The sequence below is a fragment of the Arvicanthis niloticus genome, chromosome 25 (assembly GCF_011762505.2).
Source record: "Arvicanthis niloticus isolate mArvNil1 chromosome 25, mArvNil1.pat.X, whole genome shotgun sequence".
Taxonomy (NCBI): domain Eukaryota; kingdom Metazoa; phylum Chordata; class Mammalia; order Rodentia; family Muridae; genus Arvicanthis; species Arvicanthis niloticus.
This window is the reverse complement of record NC_133433.1, coordinates 1608371-1635868: the sequence shown is the minus strand read 5'-3', so window position 1 is coordinate 1635868 and position 27498 is coordinate 1608371. Positions and strand designations below refer to the sequence as shown.

Genomic DNA, 27498 nt, shown 5'->3' with positions numbered 1-27498 from the left:
CTCTCTGCCCTGTCTCCAGTCTTACTTCCCAGTCTACGCAGCCAGCAACACCTTCCATGACCATAGTGGCATCTGAAATGCTCACCCACATTACTGAAGCAATGAGATTACAATCTCTCTGGCTGCAGAGCAGGCCTGAGGATGCATTTGAACACACTGCTGCAGGCTCCTTTCTGAGACTGTGGCACTGGAGCTTACTAATCACCTCTTAGGAAGCCCTATGTCTGCAATTGGGTCACCTCAACCATCTTGTATTAACTCTTAGTTTGCTGTATATAGTGAATGTACTGACTGCAAAGCTGACTGCTCTACCCTATGATACCTCATCAAATAGATACTCCCCCCACCCCCAATTTTGATTGGCGTTAGGTGAATGATAGAATTAAACTTCAAATACAGACCCAGGGTTCCCAACAAATGGTGTGAAATGATGGTGATGTAACAGGAAGAACGGAAGGAAGGGAAAAATCATCCCAACACTACAACGGTAAACCCTCACCACCACATTATGCCCTCAGCGAGTTTGGATGACCCAGCCCTGCCCTTACCAAGTCCTTGGTGCCTTTCTGTAACTTCCTTCCTATTTACAGTCCCCAGGCAGAAAAACTTACTACGAAACACACAACAAAATAAAGCAAACTCACCAGAAACCACCTCTCCGGGAGCTTGCTGAGCCTGCTAAGACTTAGTGAGGTGATGCTTCTCTAGTTGAATCTACAACCAATCACCTGCTGAAGTTAACCGGGAACGAGAGGAAACTCAGACTTAGTCGGTCTGGGTACCAGGAATTAAAAACACTATGCAGCTGGTTCTCATGGGTGGCCAAGGACTGCGCACCAAACCAAAACTTCTTCACATGAATCCATATTGGAACAACTACAATAATACATTTTGAAATCTATTTCTTACCTCAGCCCCAAAATGATTATGATGTGGTTTTAAAAATTACTTGTTGCAGCAAGAATCCCACAGAGGGTAGAATACTTGTCTGTCAAGCTGGCCACAGCCCATCTGGGGCTGAGGAAGTCAGTGTAGAAGCAAATTCATGTACATTTTATTGTTCTGGTTTCGGTTTGTCAGACAACAGGGGCAGATTTTAGGGGAAAATAATTCTTAGAAAACTGTGATTGGTTGGGGTAGTGTTTCTAAGAAGCTGATTGGACCGAGACTGTTTCCAGGCAGTGGATTGGTCGAGTGGCTGTTTCCAGGCTGTCTAGCCAGTAGATTGCTTGGTCTCCAAGGGTTACTCAATCCACAATGTGCTAATAGGTCTTTCAAGCTTGTGTTTTGGAATTATAATTTCCCCCACTACAAAAGATTATTGAAGAAAATGCCAGTGCTCTAAGAACACCTCGTAGGATCACTGTCCATTTTTAAAGTGCATCTTCCCTCAGGGGTGTGAATACTCTCTGAAGCAGAAGCTTCCTAAATTATTTTTTCACAACTCAAGGAGTGGCTTGAGCTATTCCATAAAACACTAGGGGCTTCAAAAAGGTAGCGACAGGCTATCTGCTGGCTTGTCTCCTAGCTGCGCTTTCTTAAGTGCACGGAGGGAGCCATTCCTATTTACTATTGGAAGGAAACCTTGCAAGAGAAAATGAAGATTGGGTGTGGTAGTTCAAGACTAATCCCAGCATTTAGGAAGTGGAGACAGGAAGATAAGAAATTCAAGTCTGGTCTCTGGTAGGTAAAAAAGTTTAGCTGGGGTTGCATTAAACCTTGTCTCAAAAAAAAAAAAAAAAACCCGACCAAACAAAAAACAAAAACAAACAAACAAACAAACAAAAACAAGCAGGGGCTAAGGGATATCCCTGTGGGTACAGTGCTTGCTATGCAATCATAGGGACCTGAGATTTTAATCAGTGCAGAGATCAAATTACAAACACCGATGTAGAGATAGTTTATTCAATTCTTAGTTTAGAAAAACATCTCCCATTATTTAATTATTGTTCATATATGTATGTATATATGTAGACATGTATAAGTATATATATATATATATATATATATATATATATACTAATACTGATAAATGAAGTGTTTTGAGTTAAAAAAAAACAATCAAAGAAAAAAAAAAGAAAAACATCTCCCATTTTTCGATATTAGTTACTAACCTCTTATATAAGAAAGCTTCAAAGGGCCCCTGGTGAGATAGCTTGGCAGCTAAGAGCACTGGCTGCTCTTCCAGAGGTCCTGAGTTCAATTCTAAGCAACTACACAGTGGATCTTGTCCATCTATAAAGGGATCTGATGCCTTCTTCTGGTACGCAGGTGTAGGAGCACTCATACATTAAAATAAATAAATAAATAATTAAATAAATAAATAAATATCATCAGTTTAAAAAAGCAGGCAAGCAAGCAAGCAAAGAAGCAAGCAAGCTTCAGGCCTTGGGGTTGAGGCAGAAGTGAGTTTAAAACCAACTTGGCTTACCAGAGACTCTGTCTCAAGAGAAATAAATAAGTGAAATGCAGAATTTCAGGTCCACACCAAACCTATTGGATTAGATTTTACGTTTAATGAGCTTACCAGGTGATGTTGTGCCTTTAAATTCCAGGGGCAAGGCTAAAACCTTGGATCCTGAGAGGTTATTTTTTTCCTGAAAACCTAATACACGTATAGAATCCAAGCCAGCCCCCGATTCCAGGTCTTCCTGCTTCAACCTCTGGAGTACTGAGATTATAGGAATGTGCTGCAGTAACTGGCAAAAGTCTTCAACTATGTGTGATAGAAGGTTGGTAGATCGATTGTGCTGTGTGGGTAATAGGGTGATAGGACACTGTGGTTGTGAAGGCCGGAGAGGATCTCTGGTTCCAGGCCAGACTATATGTATATGTGAATGTGTATATGTATATGTATATGTATATGTATGTGTGTGTATGTATGTATATATATATATACATACATACACACACATATATATGTGTATATATATGACCTTGAAATATACACACACACACACACACACACACACACACACACATATATATATATATGTATACACACACATATATATATATATTATATATATCAAGGTCACCCTTGGGTACTCAGGGACTTTGAGGTCACCCTCAAAGTCACACATGAGACTTGGTCTCAAACACAAAACTCCCAAACCACAAATCTGTAAATTGAAAGGAGTCCTGGTTGAGAGTCAATAAACCTTTTGGTTTGTAAAGTTGTGTGTGGTGGCACACACCTATAAGCCCAACATTTGAGAGGAGGAGGCAGGAGGACGAGGAGTCCAAGACGCTGGCCCCAGCTACATTTTCAAGGCCAACCTGGCATATCTGAGACTGTCTCATAACTAAACCCACCTGGGCCTTGTGGAGAATGTCTATAATCCTGCTTCTCTTAGAGAGCTGAGGCAGGAGGATGAGGAGTTCCAAGTCAGCTTGGGTGACAGAGCCATATCCTTCTTTTCTCAAAAGAGGAGAAAATGTCTGAAACCCATAAGTGGCAGAGTTGAGGAAGGATGAAGGTTTCCCAGCAGACTGTAGTTTTACACATCCTCCCGGCCTGGGAAACCTGCTTCTCGCCAAGCCCACATCTATTACACATAGCCGTGCACATTAGCTCGTGTCCATGATCTCAGGGACAATAGTTTATGTGAAAATTGTGTTATTCTCAACTGAAAGGGCAAACAGCATACCATATCACTGAAAACAGTTGAACTAATTTATTTATTTATTTACTTACTTTTGCACACAGAAGCTGAAAATTACTGTGAAAGGCTTGACAGCAATGCTTAGAGAGTCCCCTCCCTCCCATAATCATTAGACCTTTGCAATGAGGTTACTGACATGAGCTGGACAGCCAGAGCTCGGCAATACTCATGTCTACTAATTGAGGTAGGTTAGGCTGGCCTCTGCTACAAGAATCTGGCGGTGGAGCCAAATCCAACATTAGGAATAGAGCTGAATTATTTGAGGCCAAATCACTGAGGTGGATTCCCTGGGTTGTAGCGCCATCTGGTGGATCAACATGAGGTGTATTATTCAGTTTTCATGAATGGGAAATACGTAGAATTAGGTTTATCTTTCCACGAGATTATATCCAGCTCCTCAGCATTCGGTGTATACAGTTTGGATCTATTTGTGATACCTAAGGCTGACGATGGAGCTAACTGGTAGAGGGCATCTGTCAAATGTGTGGTGCCTTGGGTATACTGCTAAGCACTGCATAACCCACACATGGTGGCCCGCTCGGATGATACAGGCAGGAGGAGAAGTTCAAGGGCATCTTCAGGTTACATAGATGATTTGACATCAGACTGGGATTCATAAGATCCTGTGTTTTAAATGAAAGCAATAATAGCATCATCGAGTCCATTCTGTCCTCAAGCCCTAAGAGAATGAATGTCCCAGAAAATCGAGTGCCATTTGTACTAATTTAATGTTGCCTTTGGGTTCTCTTGTATAGGTTTTGCTGTTAAAAGAGTTTATTTTTATTCACGTGTATGTATGTAGGTGCATGTTAGGAACCAAAGTCTAGTCCTCTGCAAAACCAACAATTAACTGCCCTTAATTGTGGAGTTGTCTTTCTAGCCCCTTGTCTGCTTTGTGAAGGAAGGGATGGGATAATCCTCCAGACCGTAGATTATGATCGAAATACCCCAGGGAGAAGTAACTCAAGGCACCCAGCAAGGGATGCCAGATCACCAGGATTTTGAGCCTCATGAAAGATGCTCTTTCCTAGATTATTCAGGAATGTAATAGAATCAAAACTAAGTTGATTTATAGAAGATAAAGACATCAGTTGGAAACTGGAAGCTGTAATTTTGGCTACCTTGAAGCTGAGGTATAAGTTCACCAGTCCAAGGCTGTCATGGGCTACAGAATAAGTTTAAAGTTAGCTTGGACAATTTAGCAAAACTCCTCTCTCTCTCTCTCTCTCTCTCTCTCTCTCTCTCTCTCTCTCTCTCTCTCTCTCTCTCTGTGTGTGTGTGTGTGTGTGTGTGTTTAATTATAATAAACCAGTCAATGGTGGGCCATGCCTTTAACTATAGAATTTGGGAGACTGAGGCAGGCGGATCTCTGTGAGTTAGAGGATACCCTGGTCTAGATATGAATTCTAAGCCAGTCAGAAGACCCTATCGTTAGTGTGTGTGTGTGTGTGTGTGTGTGTGTGTGTGTGTGTGTGTGTAAAGCTAGAGGGACATCAGTTAGGGTTTCATTGTGGTGATGATACATCATGACTATGGCAACTCTTACTTACTTGTTGTTTGTTTGTTGGTTGGTTGGTTTTTGAGACAGAACTTCTTTGTGTAGCCCTGGTTGTCCTGGAACTAACTCTGTAGACCAACTGGCCTTGAACTTACAGAGATCTGCTTCTACCTTGGGACTAAAGGTATGCACCACCACTGCCCATTATTGTCTTGGTGGGAAGCACGGCGGGAAGCATGGTGGTGTGCAGGTAGATATGGTGCTGGAGAAAGAGAAGAGAGTTCTACATCCAGATCCAAAGGGAGCAGGATGAAGTGATGCACTGGCCCTGGCTTGAGCTCCTGAGATCTCAAAACTCTCTCACGGTGACACACTTCCTCCAACAAGGCCACAACTCCTAATACACACTCTTACTATAGGGCCATTTTCTTTCAAAACATCACAGACATTATCCTTCCTGTCCTCCCCTCTGTTCTCTCTAGATTTACTGTTAACCCTGCTGCAGCCATCCCTAAGGAGCCCCTCTTCTCAATGCACCTTCATCCCCTGCAGACTCCATCTCTTGGTGAAGACTCAGGGTCTGTTGCCCTGCTAATTAAGGTTGAAGTCCACTATTGTCCAGATAGCTGTCTGAGCTTGGTACAAAACCGCAGACTCACTTTGTCAGCAAGGCTTCCTCTTCTCAACCTGGGGGACCCCAGACCCCACACCCTATGCCTGTGGAATATATACCTATGCCTGTCACATAGCCTTGGTTAAGGTTACAGGTTCAACTTCCTTTCTCCTGATAACAACCTGTTTAGCTAGGACCTGAGATTCCTGATTCCCCAATGATTCCCCAAACTAATGAGGCATCTTAGTACCTTAAACCTCCAGCCAATGGCCTTGCCCATCCTGGATGCTCTTATACCGACCCCCACCACGGTGCCCCACTCTCCCCCAAACCATATAACCTTTGAATCACCCCATATAAAGTTGATCTGTCTCCCCACAGCTGGTCCCTGTGTGCTGTCATTACTGTACTCACTCACAGGGATCCTGAACCCTAGCCACCATCTGTCATCATCTCAGCTCCGTTTGCCCTTGTAGACCTGATATCAGCTAGCGACATTAATTAAAGTGTTTGGCTTTCGTAGTCTAAGACACTTGTATTAGTTCTTCTAAATCTTTGGTGACAGAGTACTGAGGGGATGTGACCAGCAGATGAGAAGATAAAGCCAGGAAAGTTTGGGAGCAACACATCTTACACAAGCTGATGGCTCTCACAGCAATTTATGAAGAAACACAGCCCCTTATATACAGTTTTTAGGGGGAGAAATGGGGTAAAAAAAAGTCAGCAGAAAGCTATCATAAATCGGACAAAGTCATCGGGAAGCTAACCAGCAATATTGCACGGAGGGCAACCTGGGGAACCTCAGGGGCACCAGAGACTGAGCACAGAACTTGGTGGCTGGTAACTCCAGTCCCTTCGGGAGAAGAGCCAAGTGCTCAGAGAGTAAAACTAACTCCTTTGAGACCCTGGGTGAGTGACAGAGACAGCTTGTCTTGCTGATACAGAGAGTTGTGCAATGCTTGTGGGTCTTTACCTGGCTTACCTGAGAACTTCTCCTGGTGTAACTGCTGGTCCCTCCTGCTGAGACTTGGCTGTCTCTGCTAGGTCAAGTCACTGCTGTTGCTAACCCGACTCTGCTGAATTGGACTGCTGGTGTATCCCTGAAGTGTTTGTGAGTGGATCCAGCTGCCACTGCCTGCTAACCTGTGAACCGAACTGCCCATTTCCAGACAACACAGGTGGAGTTGCCCCAAAGAACCTTTCTAAACAGGTCCACGTCCTCCATATCCTTTCTTTTCCATTACCTCTGATGGGTGGTGGGCTACAAGGGAGGTTGAAGTGTTTAAGAACCATCATTACAAATAGGATTTGAAAAAAATTAAAGTTACAGTCATGGAATGGAACTGGCCTAAGGGAGAGGCTCTGCTTGCTACAAACAGAAGAGATGAAAGGGTGAAAGTACCTAAGTCTTATGGAGTCAAGTTAATTTCATTAAGCACCCCATGGAGTTGTAGGGTTTGGTGCTTATATTTCTGGGTTTGGGCCTTGCTTTGGTCTGATATTTCCTTGCTGTGTCCCAATTCTTTCATTCTGGAACAAAAATGTTATTCTGTGCAGTTGTATGATAGACAATTGTATGTAAGTTGATTTTTTTTCCCCACTGTGTGACCCACTTCAGTGCCTGCAGCCTACAGGCACAGAGGCCAGGTTAGGAGCCACAGTCTGCTCTAGCATGGGCACTATGAGAGGCCCAGGATGGTAACTTGATTTTTATTAGGTATGAGCTCACAGTTAAGAGCTTGCCTTGAGTCTCAAATGAGATACGGACTTTGGACTCTTAAACTATTGAAATTGTCAAAGACTACTATTTTGAAGTTATATTTTGCACTATGCAATTAACATGAGAGTCTGGGTACAAAGTGTGGAAGATTACGTTTTAAAGTGTGATGTATTTGAGTATCAAGTTGACAGTGGGTTGAGTTATGATGGCTAATTTCAACTGTCAATTGAGATGTCGAATCACCTGGGAGGTGGGCCTCTGACATGTCCATGGGAGATTGTTGTGATTACCCTGAGGTAGTAAGAGCTGCCCACTGAGGTGCACCATTCCCTTAGACTGTATAAACGGGAGAAAGAAAGCTCAGTCCCAGCACTGCTTCCTGCTTCTTCATTCTGGATGCACTGTGAGCAGCTGCTTCATTCTGGATGCATTGTGAACAGCTGCTTCATTCTGGATGCATTGTGAGCAGCTGCTTCAAGTTCCTGCTGCTGTGACTTCCCTATGGTGGCCTGCAACTCTGAGATGTGAGCTTAAACAAACCCTTTCCCCCTTAAATTGCCTTTGTCAGGGTATTTTATCACAGCAACTGGAATACACCTGCCAGCTGAGGCACCTACGAATGCATGTGAAAAGTCTGTTGATTTAAGACTTTGCTTGTTCTGTTACTGCAAAAACTGTTAACCATATGGAATTTGGGGCAACCTAAATTATTTAACTGGATCATGGTCACTGTCATAGTTGCAGCATTTTCATTGTTGCAATGACACACCATGACCAAGTGGTCTGAGTTACACTCTGTTAGGAAAAGTATCAGCTCAGGATGCCCAGACCAAATTCTCAGCACAAAGGAGGTGGAGGGTGGGTGGGGGTGGACAGGGATAGGCACCCACAGACCTGCCTCTGCTGAATGACAGACACAGGTGGGCTAGAGACATGCAGAGCTGAGGCTACTGCCATGCAGCACACGAAACACAGGAAGAGGAAGACATCCAGAGACCTGTTCATTGCCATGCTACATGGTACTGGTGAGGAAAGATGCTCAGAGAGCCGCCCTCTGCCACAGGATGCAAGCAGGCAGAGAACACATAGAACCCCCTCCTGTACCCATTGTATGTGGTGTGGGAGGTGGAAGATGCCACACCACACAGTGAGGACAGAAGAGGTCATCCACAGGCCCACAAGTGGGAGCCACTACAATGTGCAAGTATGTGTTGGACAGATGTGTAACAAGGAGATATGGAGCAGTTGTGTGAGCATTATGAAGCGAGGTGGAACTGGAGACTTGAGGGTGGAGAGGAAGAGCCTGTTGTGATTACCTAGTTCTGCTACCCGAGGCCATTGGTGAAGTCCTAGCTCATGCTGCCACCGAGAGCCATGCCTGGGTCTATGTCCATGAACCATCGGACGTTACTGTCAGTGTCCAGGCCTTGTATTAGCACTAAAGAAGATGGGAACATCCCTGGGCAGCCACCAGATACCATATGGATGTCCAAGGGCTGTGACAACTGGCCATGCTCCTCACTGGCTGCAGTGCTATGGAAAGGTGGCTGACCTCTCATGTAGAAGTTTGGCCTTTTTTTTTTTTTTTTTTTTTTTTTTTTTTTTTCTTGTCTTCCAGGTCTGTGCGCCCAGAAATAAGACTCAGATTCAAGATACATTTACAAATACTCTCTCAGTTAGGGTTTTAACTGCTCTGAACAGACACCATGACCAAGGCAACTCTGATAAAGACAACATTTAATTGAGGCTGGCTTATAGGTTCAGAGGCTCAGTCCATCATCATCAAGGCAGGAGCATGGCAGCATCCAGGCAGGCATAGTGCAGGAGGAGCTGAGAGTTCTACTTCTTTATCTGACTCCCATGTGGTTAGGAGGAGGGTCTCATTGCCCACCACCATAGTTACACACTTCCTCCAACAAGGCCACACCTGTTAATAGTGCCACTCCCTGGACCAAGCATATACAAACCACCACAAATACCTTGGCCATATAGCTAGGCTCTTCTCTGACTAGTTGGTAACTAAAATAACCCATTTATTTTAACCTATATTCTGCCATGTAGCTGGTTACCTGTGCTCAGGTACCATGTGTCCATCTCCTTAAATATTCCCAGCCAGATCTTTTCATGCCTGGTTCTATCTCAGAATTCTTTTTGCCTGCTGAATGTTTTCACCTTCTACTTCCTGCCTAAGTCACAGGCCATAGACTTTTTAATTGACAGATGATACAACCATACAATATACAAGATATAATCTGTACAGTTCCCCTTTTTATTCCAATAAAAGGCTCTTTTTCTTTCAATTTGAATACAAATTGAATACAATTATAACAATTATGAAACAATTATGAAAGCTATAAGGTATGATATACATCTAAAATGTCCAGTCCATTTAAATTTGGCAACTTAGATAAAGTATTATCTATCCTGTCTTGGTGAGTTCACAGTTCTGTATCTAAATTATTTTCTATACTAACTTGTATTACCATCCTAAAAAACATCTTTATAGATCTAGAACATCTTCTTAAATCCTAAACAACTTAAGCTTATAGTAAGACTCTAACTATCTAGTCTTCAACCTCATCAGAGATCCGAGAAGGGATAAATATGTTCTGAATTTGCAGGAAGTGCAGGCAGGAGCTTCCAAGACTAAGAATTGACAGACAGCTGGCTGCTTGGATAGCTACCTATAACGTTGTCTCTATAACGTTGGAGCATTCATCTTCAACCTTCTGCCCAGTATATCTGACAAACTTTTTGTGAAGCAGGAATTATGAAAGACTTGCTTAGCCTGTCTTGGCAGAGCTTGGCAGTTGACTTCCATGCATCTGTTTGTCCTTCCTGTACAGACTTGTCTGTAGCTGAAGCATGGACATTTTCTTTGCCCAGTGGCTAGCTTGCCGTAGTTGAAGCTATTCCATATGGAGGTTATTGATGTTCATCATCTTTGAAGTGGAATGGAGGTACTGTCAGGAACAGACCTGTCTCATAGTCAAAAGATTTTTTAATAATGCAATAATTTTAAATGCCATGTTCTGTGGATCTCTGAGGTTTTTGAAGACCAACTATCTATCTATAGTATATCTGAATTGTCAAATGTTTTTTTTTTTTTTTACTCTTAGCCATTTACGATCTGAATAACTTTGAAACCATCTTATTGTAATTACCTAAACTAGTATCTAATATGACCATGAGTTTGGAATCTATTAATTTGTTATTTCTTAACCATTCCTAATAGTTTGTAACTTTTTTAAATCATCCCTAACAGTTTGTGATAGCAGCTTTTAAAAGGACTAGAACTTTATATTCATCTCTAATGAATATAAACTCATTCTTTATATTCATTTTCTAATAAGAATTATACAAGTACAATATCTCAGATAAACATTAATATATATATACATTATGTGCATCAAAATAACATTAAATTTGTATCAATATACAACAACCTATGCCAATGTATCAAAATAACCTTGTTTTTGTATCAATATACAAAAATCTATATCAATTTAACAAAATATAACTCCAGTTGTGTATCAAATATAAAGATCCTTACCAGTGTAAGATTATGGCTATAAAATGTTTCTCTTGTTTAAGAATAGATTCAAAAATCTATCCCCATTTGTCTAATTTTTTAATAATATTTTATAATATTTCTGTATCCCCCTTTTTTCTTTTTAACCCTCTTCCCCTTACCTAAGAAATATAGAAAAAAGAAAAGGAATGAGAAATGAAGTCCTTGAATCTAATATCCCTATTTTGTCTCCTTCCTCGCCATGCTTTGCTATCCTGGAACTGCTCTGTAGACTGATGACTGCACGCCTAGACAGCACAGTTGAGCTGTCTCTGGTGGATGGGATGCAAGAGAGCAGGCCCCGTAGGAGTGGGCTCCATAGAGCTGGCCCTGCTACTTGTCTGCTGCGAGGTGGAGTGGGTACGGGCGGGGGGGGGGGTACCCTCTCTGCCCCACCCCTCACCACCTGTGGTAGTTGGGAGAGCTGGCCCTATCCCTTGCCAGCTGTCGCACTTGGGAGAGCAGGCCCTGACCTAAACCTTGCCTGGGCAATATAGTGCTGCTGGTCCTGATGGCAAAGGCATGGGTGAGCCAGTACCAAGGGAGTGAGAGTAGGAGAGCTGGCCCAGCCCCTCATTACATGCAGGACTTAGGAGAGTGACAAGGACCAGCCTCAGCTGGCCTAGAGAGGGGCCCTTGAGGAAGGGGTGTTTGGGAGCAATGGAAGAAAGGGCTCGAAGTTAGTGATGGTGTGCAAGCTGACAGCTTTGTGTTCTGCTGAAGACAACTCTCTAGGTAGAAGCCTAGACAGTTCATCTATCGAAGACCAAAGGCTAGTCTTTTATTTACATATTAATTCAATCATTACCCCAGGTTCCCTTTTGATTATCCCATGAATCAGCATTTTATGACCCTAGTCCCTTGATTTTTAGACACAGTAAGTACATTTTTTTTTTTTTAAACATAGCTAATGAACTTAGAAATCTGCCTGCCTTTGTAAGCACAAACAATAAGTTTAGCTGGGTGGGATCCTGTCCTGAGATCACCACTCTCTCACTTCCTGGTGCTCCTTTTGAACCATGAAACTTGATTTTTAACTATTTTTTTCCTTTTACTGATTTACTGGTACAGCTCTCTCTGTTCTTTTGGGTACATGAAGCCCTTCATACAATTCATATTTCATGCTTATATTTTGCATAGTTGAGAAATTATATATTCTTGAACTCATGTTTTCAGAGTTTTTCCTCACAGTCATAAGGGCCGACCTGAAGGTCACAATGTTTACCATTTTGCTGAGGAACATTAGACACACCCTTGGCTTCTGGATTTGTGCTGTGTATTATCATGGAGTCATTAACCTAGGCAGAACTTTTCCTGAAGAAGAACATAAAGTAAATTATATACATTAATATACAAATAAGCCTTATGCCTAGCAAACTTCAACACTCTGCTCCAGGGGCAGAAAACAGTGTCATGATGTCCCTTCCACAGCCATGCAGGACTTAGCAGTAAAGTGGGCTCCCAGGAGAGTAGGCCCCCAGGAAAGTGGGCTGCCAGGAGAGTGGGCCCTGTGTCTTGACTGGGAATCACAGTGGAGCTGGATCTGGAGGTGTGGGTGGGGGTGAACTGGCCTGAGGGCACAAGTGTGGAAACGATAACCTTGCCTTATGCTGATGGTGGCATTGGGTGGCCTAGCTGTTGCAGTGCTGGAGAGGTTGCCCTGGTGGTGTGGATAAGGGATAGCTGGTGGGGTGACCAGCTCAGTTGCAGTCCAGGCCCAGATACAGGACTTTGAGTTGGCCCACCCCAAAATCTACATCATCTGTGAAATGTTGGGGCACTTGAAAGGTTCAGGTTTTTGGATCTAAAACTGCAACATCTCCATGACAGAGGAGAACAACAGAATAGCCAGGAGGGAAAACCAATATTGCTGGTGTCACAGAAGCCAGAGACCTCAAACCAGACCATTGACTCACTGCAGTGAACATCTGCTAGTGAAGATGTGTGGACAGAGAGATATACTGTGGGACACACTGTGACACACTATAGCTTTCATGATGAGATGTTTTCTATGCTTTGTTTCATTTATTTTGTTTGTGTGTTTTCTCTTTTGGCTGGAGGTTGCAAGGGTGGAGGGTGGATTTGAGGGGACAGGGAGATAAGTGGGACTGGGGTCCAGGATGTGAAATGACAAATCAATAATTTTTTTTAAAAACAAACTTATTTAGAGACAGAGTCAGGAATGGCACCACCCACAGTCGGTTTGGCCCTCTCTTATCAATTAGTGTGTTAGTTTGGGGTTCCATTGCTGTGAAGAGACACCATGACCAGGACAACATTTAATTGGGGCTGGCTTACAGGTTCAGGGGTTCGGTCCATTATCATTAGGGCAGGAAGCATGGCCGTGTCCAGACAGCCATGATGCTGGAGAAAGAGCTGAGAGTTCTACATCTTGATCTAATTGCAGCTAGGAGAAGACTGACTATGCCAGACTTGAGCATATATATATATATATATATATATATATATATATATATATATATATATATTTGCAAAGCCCACTCCCACAGTGACACACTTCTACTAACAAGGCTACACCTCCTCCAATAAGGCCACAGTTCCTAACAGTGTCACTTCGCATGGGTAAAGCACAGTCAAACCATCACAATTAGCAATCAAGAAAATGCCCAACAGATATGACCACAGGCCAATTAGGTTCTCAATTGAGGTTTCCTTCTCAGGCATGTCAAGTTGATGACTGAAAGTATCATAAGGAAGAACCAGCTTGCTCTTAGTGGCCCATAACAAAACCCTTATAGCTCTAGCTTAATATGATTTTTTAAAAAAAATTTCTTATTTAATGTATGTGAGTACACTGTTGCTGTCTTCAGACACACCAGAAGAGGGCAATGGATCCCATTACAGATGGTTGTGAGCCATCATGTGGTTGCTGGGAATTGAACTCAGGACCTCTGGAAGAGCAGCAGTGCTCCTAACCTCTGAGCCATGTCTCCAGCCCCTCATATGATTTTTTTTTTTTTTTTTTTTAATCTCAAGTATGGGGGAAACACGAGGCTTCCTGGTCTAGGTAACTTAGTAGTAACCAGGGTCAATTCCTACCTCGGCCAATTACACTAATATATTAGTGATTCCTTTAAGTCAGAGAATTTCAGAAATCTTAAATATATATATATATATATATATATATATATATATATATATATATATATATATATGTGTGTGTGTGTGTGTGTGTGTGTGTGAGAGAGAGAGAGAGAGAGAGAGAGAGAGAGAGAGAGAATGAAAACTAGCAACAAACAAAGCAAACAAAGAAACAAACAGAAGACACATCAAAACCACCTGCTCGAGAAATCTTGAGGCTTCTGGAACTAATTTTTAATGTTTCATGGGTCGTCAGCAGCACGTCCCCTACTCTTCGCCAAAAAAGGAACTCTGATTTTCCGGACTTTTTGATTCAAGTAAAGGAGGATTCTCAAATGACAGTTTAAACCCAGATCCAGCAGAGACATCAAATTTGAGCTATGGTCAGTGGAAAAGCACTTTTTCACCTGTGAAGCACCCTTTTGAATGTAGCAGGTCAGTCCACAGGTGGAAAGAAGCTTGGATTCCTTCTACTTTTACTTTGGGGTTTCTCTTGTTTAGATGGAAAAAAGAGACACCAGTCATTTGAGTTCTCACAAAGGCAAAACAGGGGTGGGGCGTGGCAGAGGCCGGTGCACAGAGACTCAGGGGGCGGGGCTGGAGGGGGCGGGGCCAGGTGGAACAGTCCTTCTAGTTCTCAGCAGCTTCCCCTCCTTCACTTGGGCGGAGCTTCGTATTCGCCTGACCTCGGAAGAAAGGGGGCGGGCCCTTTGGGGCGGAAGTCGCAGTGCATTGTGGGCTCGCCGGGAGCCGCGGAGTCGAACCTGAATGAAAGTGGCGCGCCGCTGGGGACCCGGGTGGAGCTGCTGTCGTTGGGGTCCAGGCTGGCTTGCTAAGGAGCAGTTGGCGAGGCGGCGTAGACATGGCTTATAACAAGATCCCGCCGCGGTGGTTGAACTGTCCGCGGCGCGGCCAACCGGTGGCAGGTACCCGGGAGGGGGCTGCGGGAGGGTTCGAATCCCACTGCGCCGCCCGGGCCTGGGGAACCGGGCGCTTGGTGGCCGCCAGTCGGGGCTCCCGCAAGGCGGAGGAGTGAGGACGGGAGGTGGACAAGAGGCTTCTGGAGCTTAAAGTTTGTGAACCTCTTTGTGATATTTTTGAGACTGGGTCTGGCTGCCTTGGCGAGACTTGTTTTCAAGAGTAGCTGAGCGTAAGCCTTGAAATTGAGGAAAGCTTAAAGAGAAGTGAGGTTGGGAAGCGGGGGATTTTTGGTTTTGTTATTAAATTGACTTTAGCGGAATGTTGCCATCTTGAGTTTGACATAGAGTAGCATTATCCCCGAACTTGCGAGCTTCTTTCTCGAGTTTCCAGAGTGCCTGGGATTATAGGCCCGTGTCACTGCTTGACTGAGAGACAGTGACTTAAAAGTGTACAGTTTGATAGATTTGGACCACACGCGTATATTCCAGGGAATATACATGAAATGACTGAGGCACAGTTCTCTGAATTTGTGGAGACATCGCACATGGTAACCTTAAAGGACCAGACTCCACAGTTACCAGCAACCGGCTTAGATAGCAATTAGGAACTTTGTCGTTTGGACCTAGGAGTCAAACGCATTTTTGTGAGGAAGGAAATACACTAACTGTTTACACTGGATTTGCTCATCTATAGAGTAATTATCGGACAGCTGTTTGCAAAGATCTGCTAAGCCTTAACTCAGACTTAATCGTTTCCTTTCCCTCTTTCTAGCTGTTTGAACACCAGGCAAAACACAATGAGCTGTGGCTCTCCATTGAGGAGCTGGTACCCACACTCTCTTAGAAGCCCACATTCTTGCTTTCTGGTTGTCTTTATTCTGAGTGACTCTCTCTTAACTCTTGAGCTAAAATCTGTATATTAAACTATAACTTTTTTTCTTGTAGTTGTGCTCTGTAACATAAAGCAGGAAGTTTTAGGATGGAGCTTATGTGAAGATTTCAGCACATACAGGAAAAAACAGTTGTGTTATGGGTCAGGATGTGGTGGTAACTGGGTATCTTTTCTGGTATCAAATGGCATTTGTAATTAAATTTAGGGAGTCTCTGAATTTTTGCCACTTTCAAAATTTCCTGCTCTCCCCACCCTTTATTTATGTTGCTTTGCTTAAGTTAGATGGAAAAGGTAACACTTGTATGGACACTTGTACCCATGCCAGGAAATTCCAGTCAACACTGATGACCCAGTGGCAGATGAATTGGAGTGGTGGCGTTCTAAGACTGACAAGGACTCAAGGGCTCTGGTGCTACAGTTCATGTCCGGACTAGGCCATGCTAACACCAAGTCGTGGCCAAGTGAAAAGGCTATCTTTAAACAAACACAAGTTTTAGGAGCTTGAGAGTTGTCTCAGTGCTGCTGTTACAGAGAACACGAGTTCAGTTTCCAGTACCCACGAAGAGTGGCACACAACCACCTGCAACTCCAGTTCCTGGACATCTGATTCCCTCTTCTGGCTTCTTCCAGTACCTGCTCACATGTGGTCTATACTCTTAATTATCACATGCACACATACACATAAACCTTCAAAAAGGGGAATTTAAACATGAAACCCATATACATTTAAATCTCATGCTCTTGGTATATGTTCCATCCAGTTTACCTAAAACACTTTAATATACAATTTTTTTTTTCATTTAACCCATTCTGTGGCTGCCTAGAGACTGTTTCAACGTGTAGACATAGGGAAAATATTATGACAGCTTCCACATAATAGTCTTTTTGTACACTGTTATATGAAACTTCTGTAATCCTTTCTTTCCCAGACAGCTGTTGATCTGTTTTCTGTCATTGGTGGCAGACATTTTTTTATTAAATGCAAACATCACGAACTCACTTTATGTGTGTTTGTCTGGCTGGCCTTGAACTATGGCCAGTGTAGTTTGAGGATCACCTTTAACTCCTGCTTCTGCTTCTGAGATGTTGGGAACAAGTATACCTCCCCTTCCCTAGGACCCCACTTTTTAAAGGGTGCTTGAGTTGCTAGAGTAGCTCCTCAGACTTGTCAACTCCATTCTGTAGCTTGCCTTTTCTTTAACAGTTTCCCATTTGTTGGATGTGGTGGGCGGACCTTTAATGCCAGCATAAGAAGGCAGAGGTGGGTGAATCTGGTGAGTTTGAGGCCAGCTGGCTTAGGCAGTGGGTTCCAGCCAGCTGGGGCTGCATAATGATACCCTTCCTCAAAATTAGAAAAAGAAAGTGAAAGTTTTAGGTTTTAATTAGCTTGCAACTTATTGTTTCTTTTTAATGTTGGAAAGATTTTATGTGTATATATTAAACAAATATTTTGCAGTATTGCCTACCAGTATATGAAGTTGTTAGAAGCAGAGATACTGAACTTGTTCACGTTGATTCTTCTATTTTGTATTTTGTAAGCATTCCTTAAGATTTCATATGAAATCCTCAGTCAATAAAGCTATATAAACAATAAAGGTGATTTGAACGATTTTAAGCAGAGATGGTGGCATATGTGTGTAATCCCAGCATTTAGTATTGGTGTGAGTTTAAGGCCAGTCTGGGATACAGAGTAAGACTCTGTTTCAAAGTGGGTAAAAAGGATAATTTAAAGCCAAGTATGGTAGCATACACCTCTAATTCTAGCATTTAGGAGGCAGATTCAAGGCCATTCTGGGTTACATAGGGAGACCTTGTCTGAAAAATAATAAAACTGTAGAGAAATTCAATCCTTTAACATGTTTTTTAAGTAGCCCACTGAATCCAGTTTATGTTTTTCATGTACAGGTGGATGTGGGGCCATCCACTGAAGCATAGTCCACAGTCCTAAGAAAAGTGACTCTCTTTTACTTAGCATGAACAACTGTCTGTAGCTCTTCAGGTAGGGGAGGAAGCTCATGTGCAAGGTCTCATAGCCCATGCTGGCTTCAGACTCAGAGTGTAGAGCAGTATGAAATGACCTTAAACTCATTCTTTCCCTCTGCTGGAGTTACAGGTGTGTGTCAGCACTCCTGGTTTTGTCCATACCCAAGTGCAAGAGAAGCTGAGTAGAGTCTCTTGATGTGCCCTGGGAAAATACATTAATTTGGTGAAGAGTTATCCCTATTTATACTTCAGTAGTGGAGAAGACTTTCTATATAATTTAGAGTGGCGGAGGTCCAGGGCAGAACCTATAGAAAACTGGTGTCTAAAAGTTGGGTAGAGGATAAAAGAGGGGTCAAAGGAATGGATGAAGGGCTGGAAGGTGTTAGTTGAGTGGGAGACAGTAAGAGTCTGATAACCACCTGTATTCCTAGCCATCAAGAGGCTGAGGCAGGAGGATCACAGCTTCTAGACCAGTGTGTACTGCATAGTGAGACCTTATCTCAAAAAAAAAAAAAAAAAAACAACAAAACAAAACAAAACAAAACAAAACAAAAAAAAAACCTAAAGCCAGGGATTGAGGTGGGGAAGAAGCTCAAACCCTCTAAGTCCTGTGTTATGGAAGGTAAGAAAGCTTTTCAGGAAGCGGTTCGTTGGGTACATGAAATGCTGCAGAGATGTTAAGGTGCTGTAGTTGTTGACAACTGTGAGAAATGTTTTTTTCTGCCTCCCAGGATGTAATCACCTTAGGAAGGAGAGAGAATTCTAATTAGGCTGCATAAGAACTAGATATTAGTTATGAATTAGGTATAGTTATGAACAGGTGAAGTCATTACAGTTTTGTCTACGTGTACAAATAAATATTTGTATTCATTTTTTTTTCTGTTTTTGGAGTCAAGGTTTCAATATTTAGCTCAGGATGGCATGAAACTTGATATATAGATCAGTCTGGCCATGAGCTCAAAGAGATCTGCCTGCCTCTGCTTCTCGAATGCTGCGCTTAAGGGAGTGTCCTGCTATGCCTGGTGGGCTGTAGATGTGGCTTAGTAGTAGAGCACTTGCCCAGGATATATAAGGGAAGGAAGAAGAAAAAAAAAGAAAAGAAAAAGAAAAAGTTGTGAGGATGGAAAATGAAGCACAGTCAGGGAGAGTGAGTTTGAGTCTTGTTCTTTTCTGGTCATGTCTGATCAAGCAGGCTTGGCCAGTTGTTTCATATATTTCTCAGAGCCCAAGTAAGTTGAGAAATGAGACCTGACCATTGAGTTTAGCAGTGTGGTGGAATGCTCATTGTTGATTTTGAGTTTTATAGAAAACTTTTAAAAAGTCATATTTGGGTGAATGATACTTTTAAGACTAAATATTTTAGTTACCTATTGTTATTTTCCTGTTATTTGGAAATGTAAATTAGTTTAAGTAGTGGATTAGTTAGATTTCTGTTATTGTGACAAAATTAATCAACTTACAAAGAAGAAAAGTTGCAAGCTGGAGAGATGGCTCAGTAGTTAACAGTATTATGCTACTTATATAGAGGACCCAGGTTTGGTTCCCAGGCCCCCTTGGCAGGGTACAACTGTCTATTCAGTTCTAGGGGATCTGATTCTTCTTTGGAATACCTAGGGCACCAGGCACCCATGTGCACATATATACGTGCAAGCAAACACATATAAAATAAAAATAAATTCTTAAAAAAAGAAGAAAGGTTGTATGGGCCTGATGGTGCATACTTTTAACCAGTCCCACCTACACAGAAGGCTGATCACACGCTCAAGCCTAGCCTGAGAAACATAATAACCCTGTCTCAAAATTAAAGACAGAACCAGAAAGGGTTGCGGAATGTAGCTCACTGTTAGAGCATGTCACTAATATGTACAAAATCCTGGATATAGTACATAGGACCACAAAAAGGGTGGCGGTGACTACTTTTTTGTTTGTTTTTTTTTTGAGACAGGTTCTTGCTGTATAGCCAGGTTGGCCTAGACCTTCTGATGTTCCTTCCTCTGTGTCCTCAGTGCTGGTATTACAGGTCTGTACTACCATGCCAGGTGAGGAAAGAGTCTGTTTTTGGTTCATAATTTGAGAAGTTGGAGCCTGTGGTTACATGGCCCTGGCTCTTTGGGTGTCAGGGGCCTTTGATAAATTAGAACCTCATGAAAGAGGATATGGTGGAACAAACTTATTTTTTTAGTGGTCAGAAGGTAAAGAGGAAGGGTCCAAAATCAAGTTATAGCCTTTGAGGATATGCTTCTCCCAGGACTTCCTCCAACTAGACAACTTCTGCTGGTGTTTCTACTGCCTCCTAGTAACTCAGTAAGTTAAGAATCTATGGATGAGTGAATCTGTTGATGAAGTCAGAGCTATCATTATCCAATCGCCTCCCAGATGTTGAGTCTATGAACACTGCCACATTACGGAATAAACCTTCAACACTGGAAGTTTGGGAGAGATTTAAGACCTACAAATCAATTGTAATGTAATCCCAGCATTGGGTACTGATCTCTGAGTTGAAGGCCAGCCTGTTCTACAGAGTTAGTTCCAGAACCCAGTAAGTGAGTCAGGAGAATCATTGCTTGTTTAAAGCCACATCTATATAGTTGTTGCAATGTGTTTAAGACCTTGTGAGACACTGTCTTAAAAAGTCAAGTAAAAGTCTAAACTATGACAAATAGGTATTTAAAAAAATGCTTACTTAAGGTGATTTCCCTGGGCTTAAACAATTTTTTTTGTTTGTTTGTTTTAAAAAGCCACCAAACAAACCATACGTCTTTAGCAAGTGATTTTGGTTAATATCATCTTAACATGATAACAACTTCCCCATGATCTTTCCTGAGATGTGGATAAGCTTCAAAGATGGATATACTTAACTACCCCAACGTAGGACTAGGGCTGGGGATGTAGTAGATAGAGTACTTGCCTAGTATGCACACAGCCCTGTGTTTTAGCCCTAGCATTGCATTGAGACCAGTTCTGTTGGGGGAATACCTGTGACCCCAACATTCTGAAAATAGAGGTAGGAGAACCAGGAGTTCAGAATATTATCCCCAACTACATAGCAAGTTTGAGTCTAAACTTGGTAGACTCTTTTAAATTACGGCCAATAAATAAACAAAACAACAACAAAAAAAGGAAATCCCTAGATACCAAAGCCATGTAATTAGAAACTTAAAATAAGTGAGTTAAACTGGGTGTGTTGGCATGTATGTGTAATTCCAGCTTTCGGGATGTTGAGATATTATGTGAGGCTGCTTTCTGGGTAGATGTGGACAAATGTTTACTCACCCCAGCTAGGGAAATGACAATAGACACTAGGTGAGGAGCAACTGAGATCCAACTTGGTGAGCCAGTGAGTTTTATTGAGGTTATTGCTTACAGGAGGACCAGATGACCAGTGGTTTAAAGTTTGGATTCTTTAAAAGAAAAAAAGAAATTTCTTTATGTTTTATTTATGTGTATGTGTGAAAGCCTGCATAAGTTTATGTGCACCACATGTGTGCAGGAGTTTTTGGAGGCCAGTAGAAGGTTCCCCTGGAACTGGAGTCACATGTAATTGTGAGCCACCATATGGGTGTTGGGAATTAAACCCAGATCCTCTGTCAGCTAAGCCATCTCTTCAGTCCCAATTTTAGATTCTTTATCAAAGTTTCATTCATTAGTAATTTTTCTTTATTCATATCATCAAATTTTAGAATTAACTCAAAGTAATCTGTGTTTAAAAGTAGTCTTTTAAAATACTATTTAGAGTGAAAGTATATTAGAGGTAGTTGCATTTTAAATTTTGTTTTTCCTTTTAAGCTATTAACAAATTGAGGGTGGGATGTGGCTCATATAGTGTGACTTGCTCACCATCAGAAGTCCCTGGCTTCCATATCAAGTACCACATACAGCTAGGCATGGTGGTACGAAAGAATCAGAATTTTTTTTCCTAGACAGGGTTTCTCTGTGTAGCCTTGGCTATCCTGGAACTACCTCTGTAGACCAGGCTGTCCTTGAATTTCGAAATCTGCTTGCCTCTGCCTCCCGAGGGCCAGAAAGGCATGCATCATCACTGCTCAGCTGAGACTCAGTAATCTAAGGTCATCCTCAAGTCCACATTGAGTCTGAGGCCAGCCTAGCATATATGAGACTGTGCCTTATTATTTTAAGAAGGCAGTTTTGGAATAGCAAATCACAGAGTTTTAGTCCTTTAAATAATGAAAATTATTATCAACCTTAATGTTTAGGAAGATTCTTACCTCTGAAGACGATGCTGGGGCCAAGATATGATAGTCAAGTTGCTGAAGAGAACCGGTTCCATCCCAGCATGCTCTCAAATTATCTAAAGAGTCTGAAGGTAAGAGGCAAGGGTCTTTGCTACTCTTGCAGTGCTCCCTCCCCTCTTGGTTTTGTTCTGGCCTTTTCTGTAAGTGAGGCATATGTGTGCACATGAGCACAGAGGCCAGAAGAAAGTCTTTGGTGTGGTCCTCAGACACCATTGACCTTTTGGTTTTTGAGATGAGCTTTTTCATTGATAGATTCCTTTCATATGTGTATATATTTTTGAACACTTTACAGTAGTAGGTTTCCATGTGATTTTTGAAATGGCCTTCAATGTTAGTTGTCTCTCCCTACATTTCCTCCTTTTCTCTTATCTCTTCTTCCTCTCTATTTAATTCTCCGGTTCTAGTTTCTCTTTTATTTCTCCGTAACACTATATTCTATCTCCCCTTCTTTGGGAGGGCCTCTCCTCCTCACTAGTCCCTTACTAGGTACCTATCTCTGTGGTTATTCAGATTGTAGCTAACATAGTGAAAAGCTTAAAAGAACAGCATATGATAGTTGTCTTTTTGGGTCTGGGTTACCTCACTCATGTTGAATTATTCTAGTTCCACCCATTTACCTGCCAATTTCATTTTTTTAAATAGCTGAATAAGGTTCCATTGTGTAATTGTACCACTTTTCATGATTCAGTCATCAGTTGATGGACATCTAGGCTATTTCCAGTTTCTGGCTATTTATGACTAGGACAGAATTGAACATGGATGACTAAGTCTCTGGAATAGGATGTAGAGTTCTTCAGTTATGGGTTTTAAGGTAGCACGGTTCCCAGATTCCTGAGGAGTTGCCACACTGATTTCTGTGGTGACTGTTGCAGTTTACACTACCCCAGCGATGGATAAGTATTCCCCTTTCCCAGTGTCCGCGCCAGCATTAGTCTTATTGACCTTGGCCATTCTGACTGGTGTGACATGAAATCTCAGTCACTTTAATTTGCATTTCCCTCATGACTAAAATGTTGAGCATTTCTTCTACTGTTTCTCAGCCATTTTTATTTTATCTTTTGAGAACTTTATACTTAATTTCGTACCCCATTTTTAAATTGATTTCTTTTCTTGATGTTCAGTTATTTAAGTTCTTTATGTATTTAGATATGAATCCTCTATCAGATGTTTAATTGCTAAAGATCTTTTCCCGTCCCATAGACTACTACTCTTTCCTGAATGATAGTGTTCTTTACCACACAGAGCTTTTCAGCTTCATGAGGTCCCATTTATTAATTGTTATTCTTAGTGCCTGTGCTGTTGGTGTCTCTTTTCTGTGTAAATGAGTTCAAGCCTATTGCCTACTTTTTCTTTTATTAGATTTATAGCATATGTCTATGTTGAGGTCTTTAATCTATTTTGAGTTGAGTTTTGTGCAGGGTAATGGATAATAGTTCTATTTGCATTCTCTTATGCGAGGCTGTGCAGCATGACCAACATCGTTTGTTGATGATGCTGTCTTTTCTCTTTTGTATATTTTTGGCTTTGTTTAAAATAAAAAAAAAATCAGATTCCTATTGGCATGTAGAAATATGCTTGGGTCTTTAATTCCATTGTTCAATGCGTCTGTTTTTATTACAATAGCTCTGTAGTACAGTTTACTTGTACTACTTTATTTGTAGAGGATGGTGTTAACTCCAGGAGTGCTTTTATCAGGATTGTTTTAGTTACCCTCTTTCTTTTCTTTTTTCTTTGTTTTTTTGTTTGTATATGTTTGTGTGTGTTTCCAAATGAAATTGAAGATTGTTTTTAAAATTTTGGTGAAAAATTGTGTTGGAATTTTGGTGGGGATTGCGTTGAATATGTAGACTGCTTTTGGTAGGAGGTCCACTCTCATAATATTAATTCTTCTGATCCACAAACACAGAAGATCTTTCCATCTTCTGATGTCTTTCTCATTTTCTTTCTTCAGTGTCATAAAATTTTAATTGTACAAGTTTTTTTTACTTATTTGGTTTATATGTGTGTGTGTGTGTGTGTGTGTGTGTGTGCACAGACACACACAGATACACTGACACACACATTTTGAAGCTATTGTGAAAGGTAGCATTTCCCTGATTTCTTTCTCAGTTTATCTGTCATTTGTATATAGGAAGGTTACCGCTTTTTTTTGTGAGTTAATTTTGTATACTGCTACTTTGCTGAAAGTGTTTTTCAGCAGTGAATGTTCCCTGGTGGAGTCTAGAGGATTTTTTATATATTAAATCATATCTTCTGCAAATAGGAATACCCCTACTTCTCCCTTTCCATGTGTTACCCCTGGATCTCCTTTGGTTGTCTTATTGTCTAGTGAAGACTTTCCAATGCTATGTGGAATAGGTGAGAGAGTGAATGTCCTTGTCTTGTTCCTAGTTTTAGTGGAAATGTTTTTGAGTTTCTCTCTGTTTATGTTGATGTTGGTTAGTGGCTTGCTATATGTCATTTTTTGTTGTTTTTTAAATCCCCTCTAGACAAGGTTTCTTTGTGTGTCCCTGACCGATCTGGAACTTCTTGTAGACCAGGCTGCCCTTGAATTTAGAGATTTGCCTGCCTCTGCCTCAAGTGCTGAGTTGTTTGTATGTCCCTTATATCACTTGTCTCTCCTGAACTTGTATCCTGCAGGCATGGTGGATTTTGTCAAAAGCCTTTTCTGCATCTGATGAAATGATCATGTTGCTTTGTGTTTCTATTTGTTTAAGTGGTGGATTTCCACTCATAGATTTGTATCCAAGGGGAGGTTACCCAGCCCACTTGCAGTTGCCTTGGTTATATTTTCTTGCTATTCTTACAAATTATGTATAATAGAATATTGTGGAGGATATATGGACTTTTTCTGGAGCTCAGTTCAGGAATAAGTTTCTCCTTTCTCTTTCCTCTTTATTCATTTTTTTTTTTTTTATTTTGTGGATTTTTTTTTGGACAGGGTCTCATGTGGCTCAATCTGTGCCTAAAGTTGCTATACAGCTGAGGATGACCTTGAAATCCTGTTTCTTCTGTGTCCACATCCCGTGTACTAGGCTTTGGAACTACATTTAAAAAAACCAACAACCCATTTAGATTATATATGCTTCTTGATTTATTGAAAATGAAGTTAGGATTTTAATTTATTTTCAAACCCTTATCTTGTTTCTTTCTGATATCCAGGAAGAGAGATATACGTGCAGAGGACAGAGGTTGATGTCTGATGTCTTCCTCTGTCAGTCTCCAACTTATTTTTTTGAGACAAGGTCCTTCACTGAACCTGGAGCTTGCTGCTTTGGCTAGACTTAGCTGGACAACAAAGCCCCGAGGATCGTCCTGTCTCCACCTCCCAGCACGGGGATTACAGGTGTGTGTTACCACACCTGCCTTTTGAAGTGGGTGCTAGGGATCCGAACTCAGGTTCTCATGCTTGCATAGCAAGCACTTTGCCCACTGAGCCATCACCTCAGCTTGGGAATTGTATAAAAGAATTTCCTAAGAGTCTGTTTTCATCCCCTTATTCCACTGTGTAGCCCTGGCTGTCCTCTAGGCTAGCCTCAAACTCAAGAGTTCTGCCTGCCTCTGGCTCATGAGTGCTGGGATTGAAAATGTGTGTTGCCACACTTGGGTTATGTTTTTGTTTTTTACTGTGCTTCTTTAAAGGGAATACAGCTCTAGGCATTAATGTATTTTCAGAAAATAGAAGAATTAAGTAGAAAAGAAACATATTTGTGGCATAAATGGCTTCTTACATATTTTAAGGCTGAAACATAGTATAGTGAATATATACATAGGGGTTGTGGTGGCTTCTTCAAACCTGGGATGATGTGTGTCTGGAGCTAGAGCTGTGCTCTTTCAGAATAATGTGGTCGGCTTCTAAGCTTCAGCCTCTGAAGAGAGATATAGATATCAATGTCAGAGATTTATGCCAGAGATAGATAGAGAGAAATGTGGCCATGTTTTCCTCTTTGAATTCCCATTTGGAATGTTGAGAGTGGAAATACGTTTTGCTTATACGTTCTGCCCTTCTTAGCTTAGGGTTATTTTTCAGTGCCTGCTTAGATCTTATGTCTGGAGTGCTTCGATTCTTAGTTTAGAAGGTGCTTTTCATTGTCAGCTGCTTGGTAGCAGTGAGCATGCGTTTTCTCTCAGTGGGGTGGGTGAGTTGTAGTTTTGACTCTTACTCATCTTGTTTGGAATAACTGTAGTAACTAGCAAATCTGCTTTTTTTCCCCCAAAGGTTAAAATGAGCTTGTTGGTGGATCTGACAAATACTTCAAGGTTTTATGACAGAAATGACATAGAAAAAGAAGGAATCAAGTATATCAAACTTCAGTGTAAAGGGTAAGATATAAGTCATCGAGAGTGAAAGCTTTCATTGAGGTTTGAGTCTCTTTTCAAAGCAACTTCTTTTTGTGTTCTCAGACATGGCGAATGCCCCACTACTGAGAATACTGAGACATTCATTCGCCTGTGTGAAAGGTTTAATGAAAGAAGCCCACCTGAACTCATAGGTATGTTGTTTTCCTTAGGACAATCCTGTTGGTTTTTATTTTTTTGTTTGTTTTTTGTTATAGAAATTCACGAGCATAAGTAAAATAAAGCTCCATATGTAAGTAAAATGAAACCTTATACACTCAGTAATACTATTTTGCTGATGATATTTTTATTTCTCCACTCACTTTTAGTATTTATTTTTCTTATTAATTTTAATTAGTTATTGGTGTGTATTGTATGTACATGTTTATATGATGGTGTGTATTTGCAGAGATCAAGACAGGAGGTCTCTCAGTAATCTGGCGCACATCAGTTTGGCTGCAGTAGCTGGCCACTGAGCAGGGATCTGCCTGTTTTTATCCCCTAGTGCTGGATTAGAGATGTAGTCTGTACCTAGCTTGTATATTGGTGCTTGGGATCTGAGCTCATGCCTGTGTGGCAGGGAACTTTTCTGACTGATTCATCTTCCTTGCCATTTTTTGTGTATTTTAAAGGAAATCATAGATATCATGTCATTTCACTATTTTAGCGTCTAATTGTTACTGCACTTTGGTTTTTATATAATCACTATGCAATTAGTATGTGAAACAGAATACTTAAAAATTCCTTAATGTCAACTAAAACCAGTTCTCTTTTGGATTTTCTCATTTCATCTAAACTATCTTTTTAAATTTTGGTGTTTTGGGACAGGGTGTGGGACGACCTGGTTTCCACATATATACACACAGAAAAAGAAAAAAAAACCTGTAGCAACTAGATATTTCCTGTGTACTCTGTGAAGCACACAGAGCCATCTGCACAATAT

General features: G+C 41.4%; 1 protein-coding gene across 5 annotated transcripts in view; it reads left to right on the top strand.

Moving 5' to 3' along the window:
• Positions 1-14881: 14881 nt before the first annotated feature.
• Positions 14882-27498, top strand: part of Rngtt (RNA guanylyltransferase and 5'-phosphatase) — a 193806-nt gene continuing 181189 nt past the window's right edge. For 3 of the 5 annotated variants that reach the window (XM_076924005.1, XM_076924003.1, XM_076924004.1), the window contains exons 1-4: positions 14891-15095; positions 22179-22288; positions 26437-26540; positions 26622-26710. In XM_076924005.1, coding sequence (XP_076780120.1) covers positions 15032-15095; positions 22179-22288; positions 26437-26540; positions 26622-26710 — 367 coding nt within the window. In that variant the 5' untranslated portion in view covers positions 14891-15031. Of the gene's footprint in view, positions 15096-22178; positions 22289-25379; positions 25564-26436; positions 26541-26621; positions 26711-27498 lie in introns of those variants that run through there. The other 2 variants (XM_076924001.1, XM_076924002.1) reach the window with 2 other exon arrangements.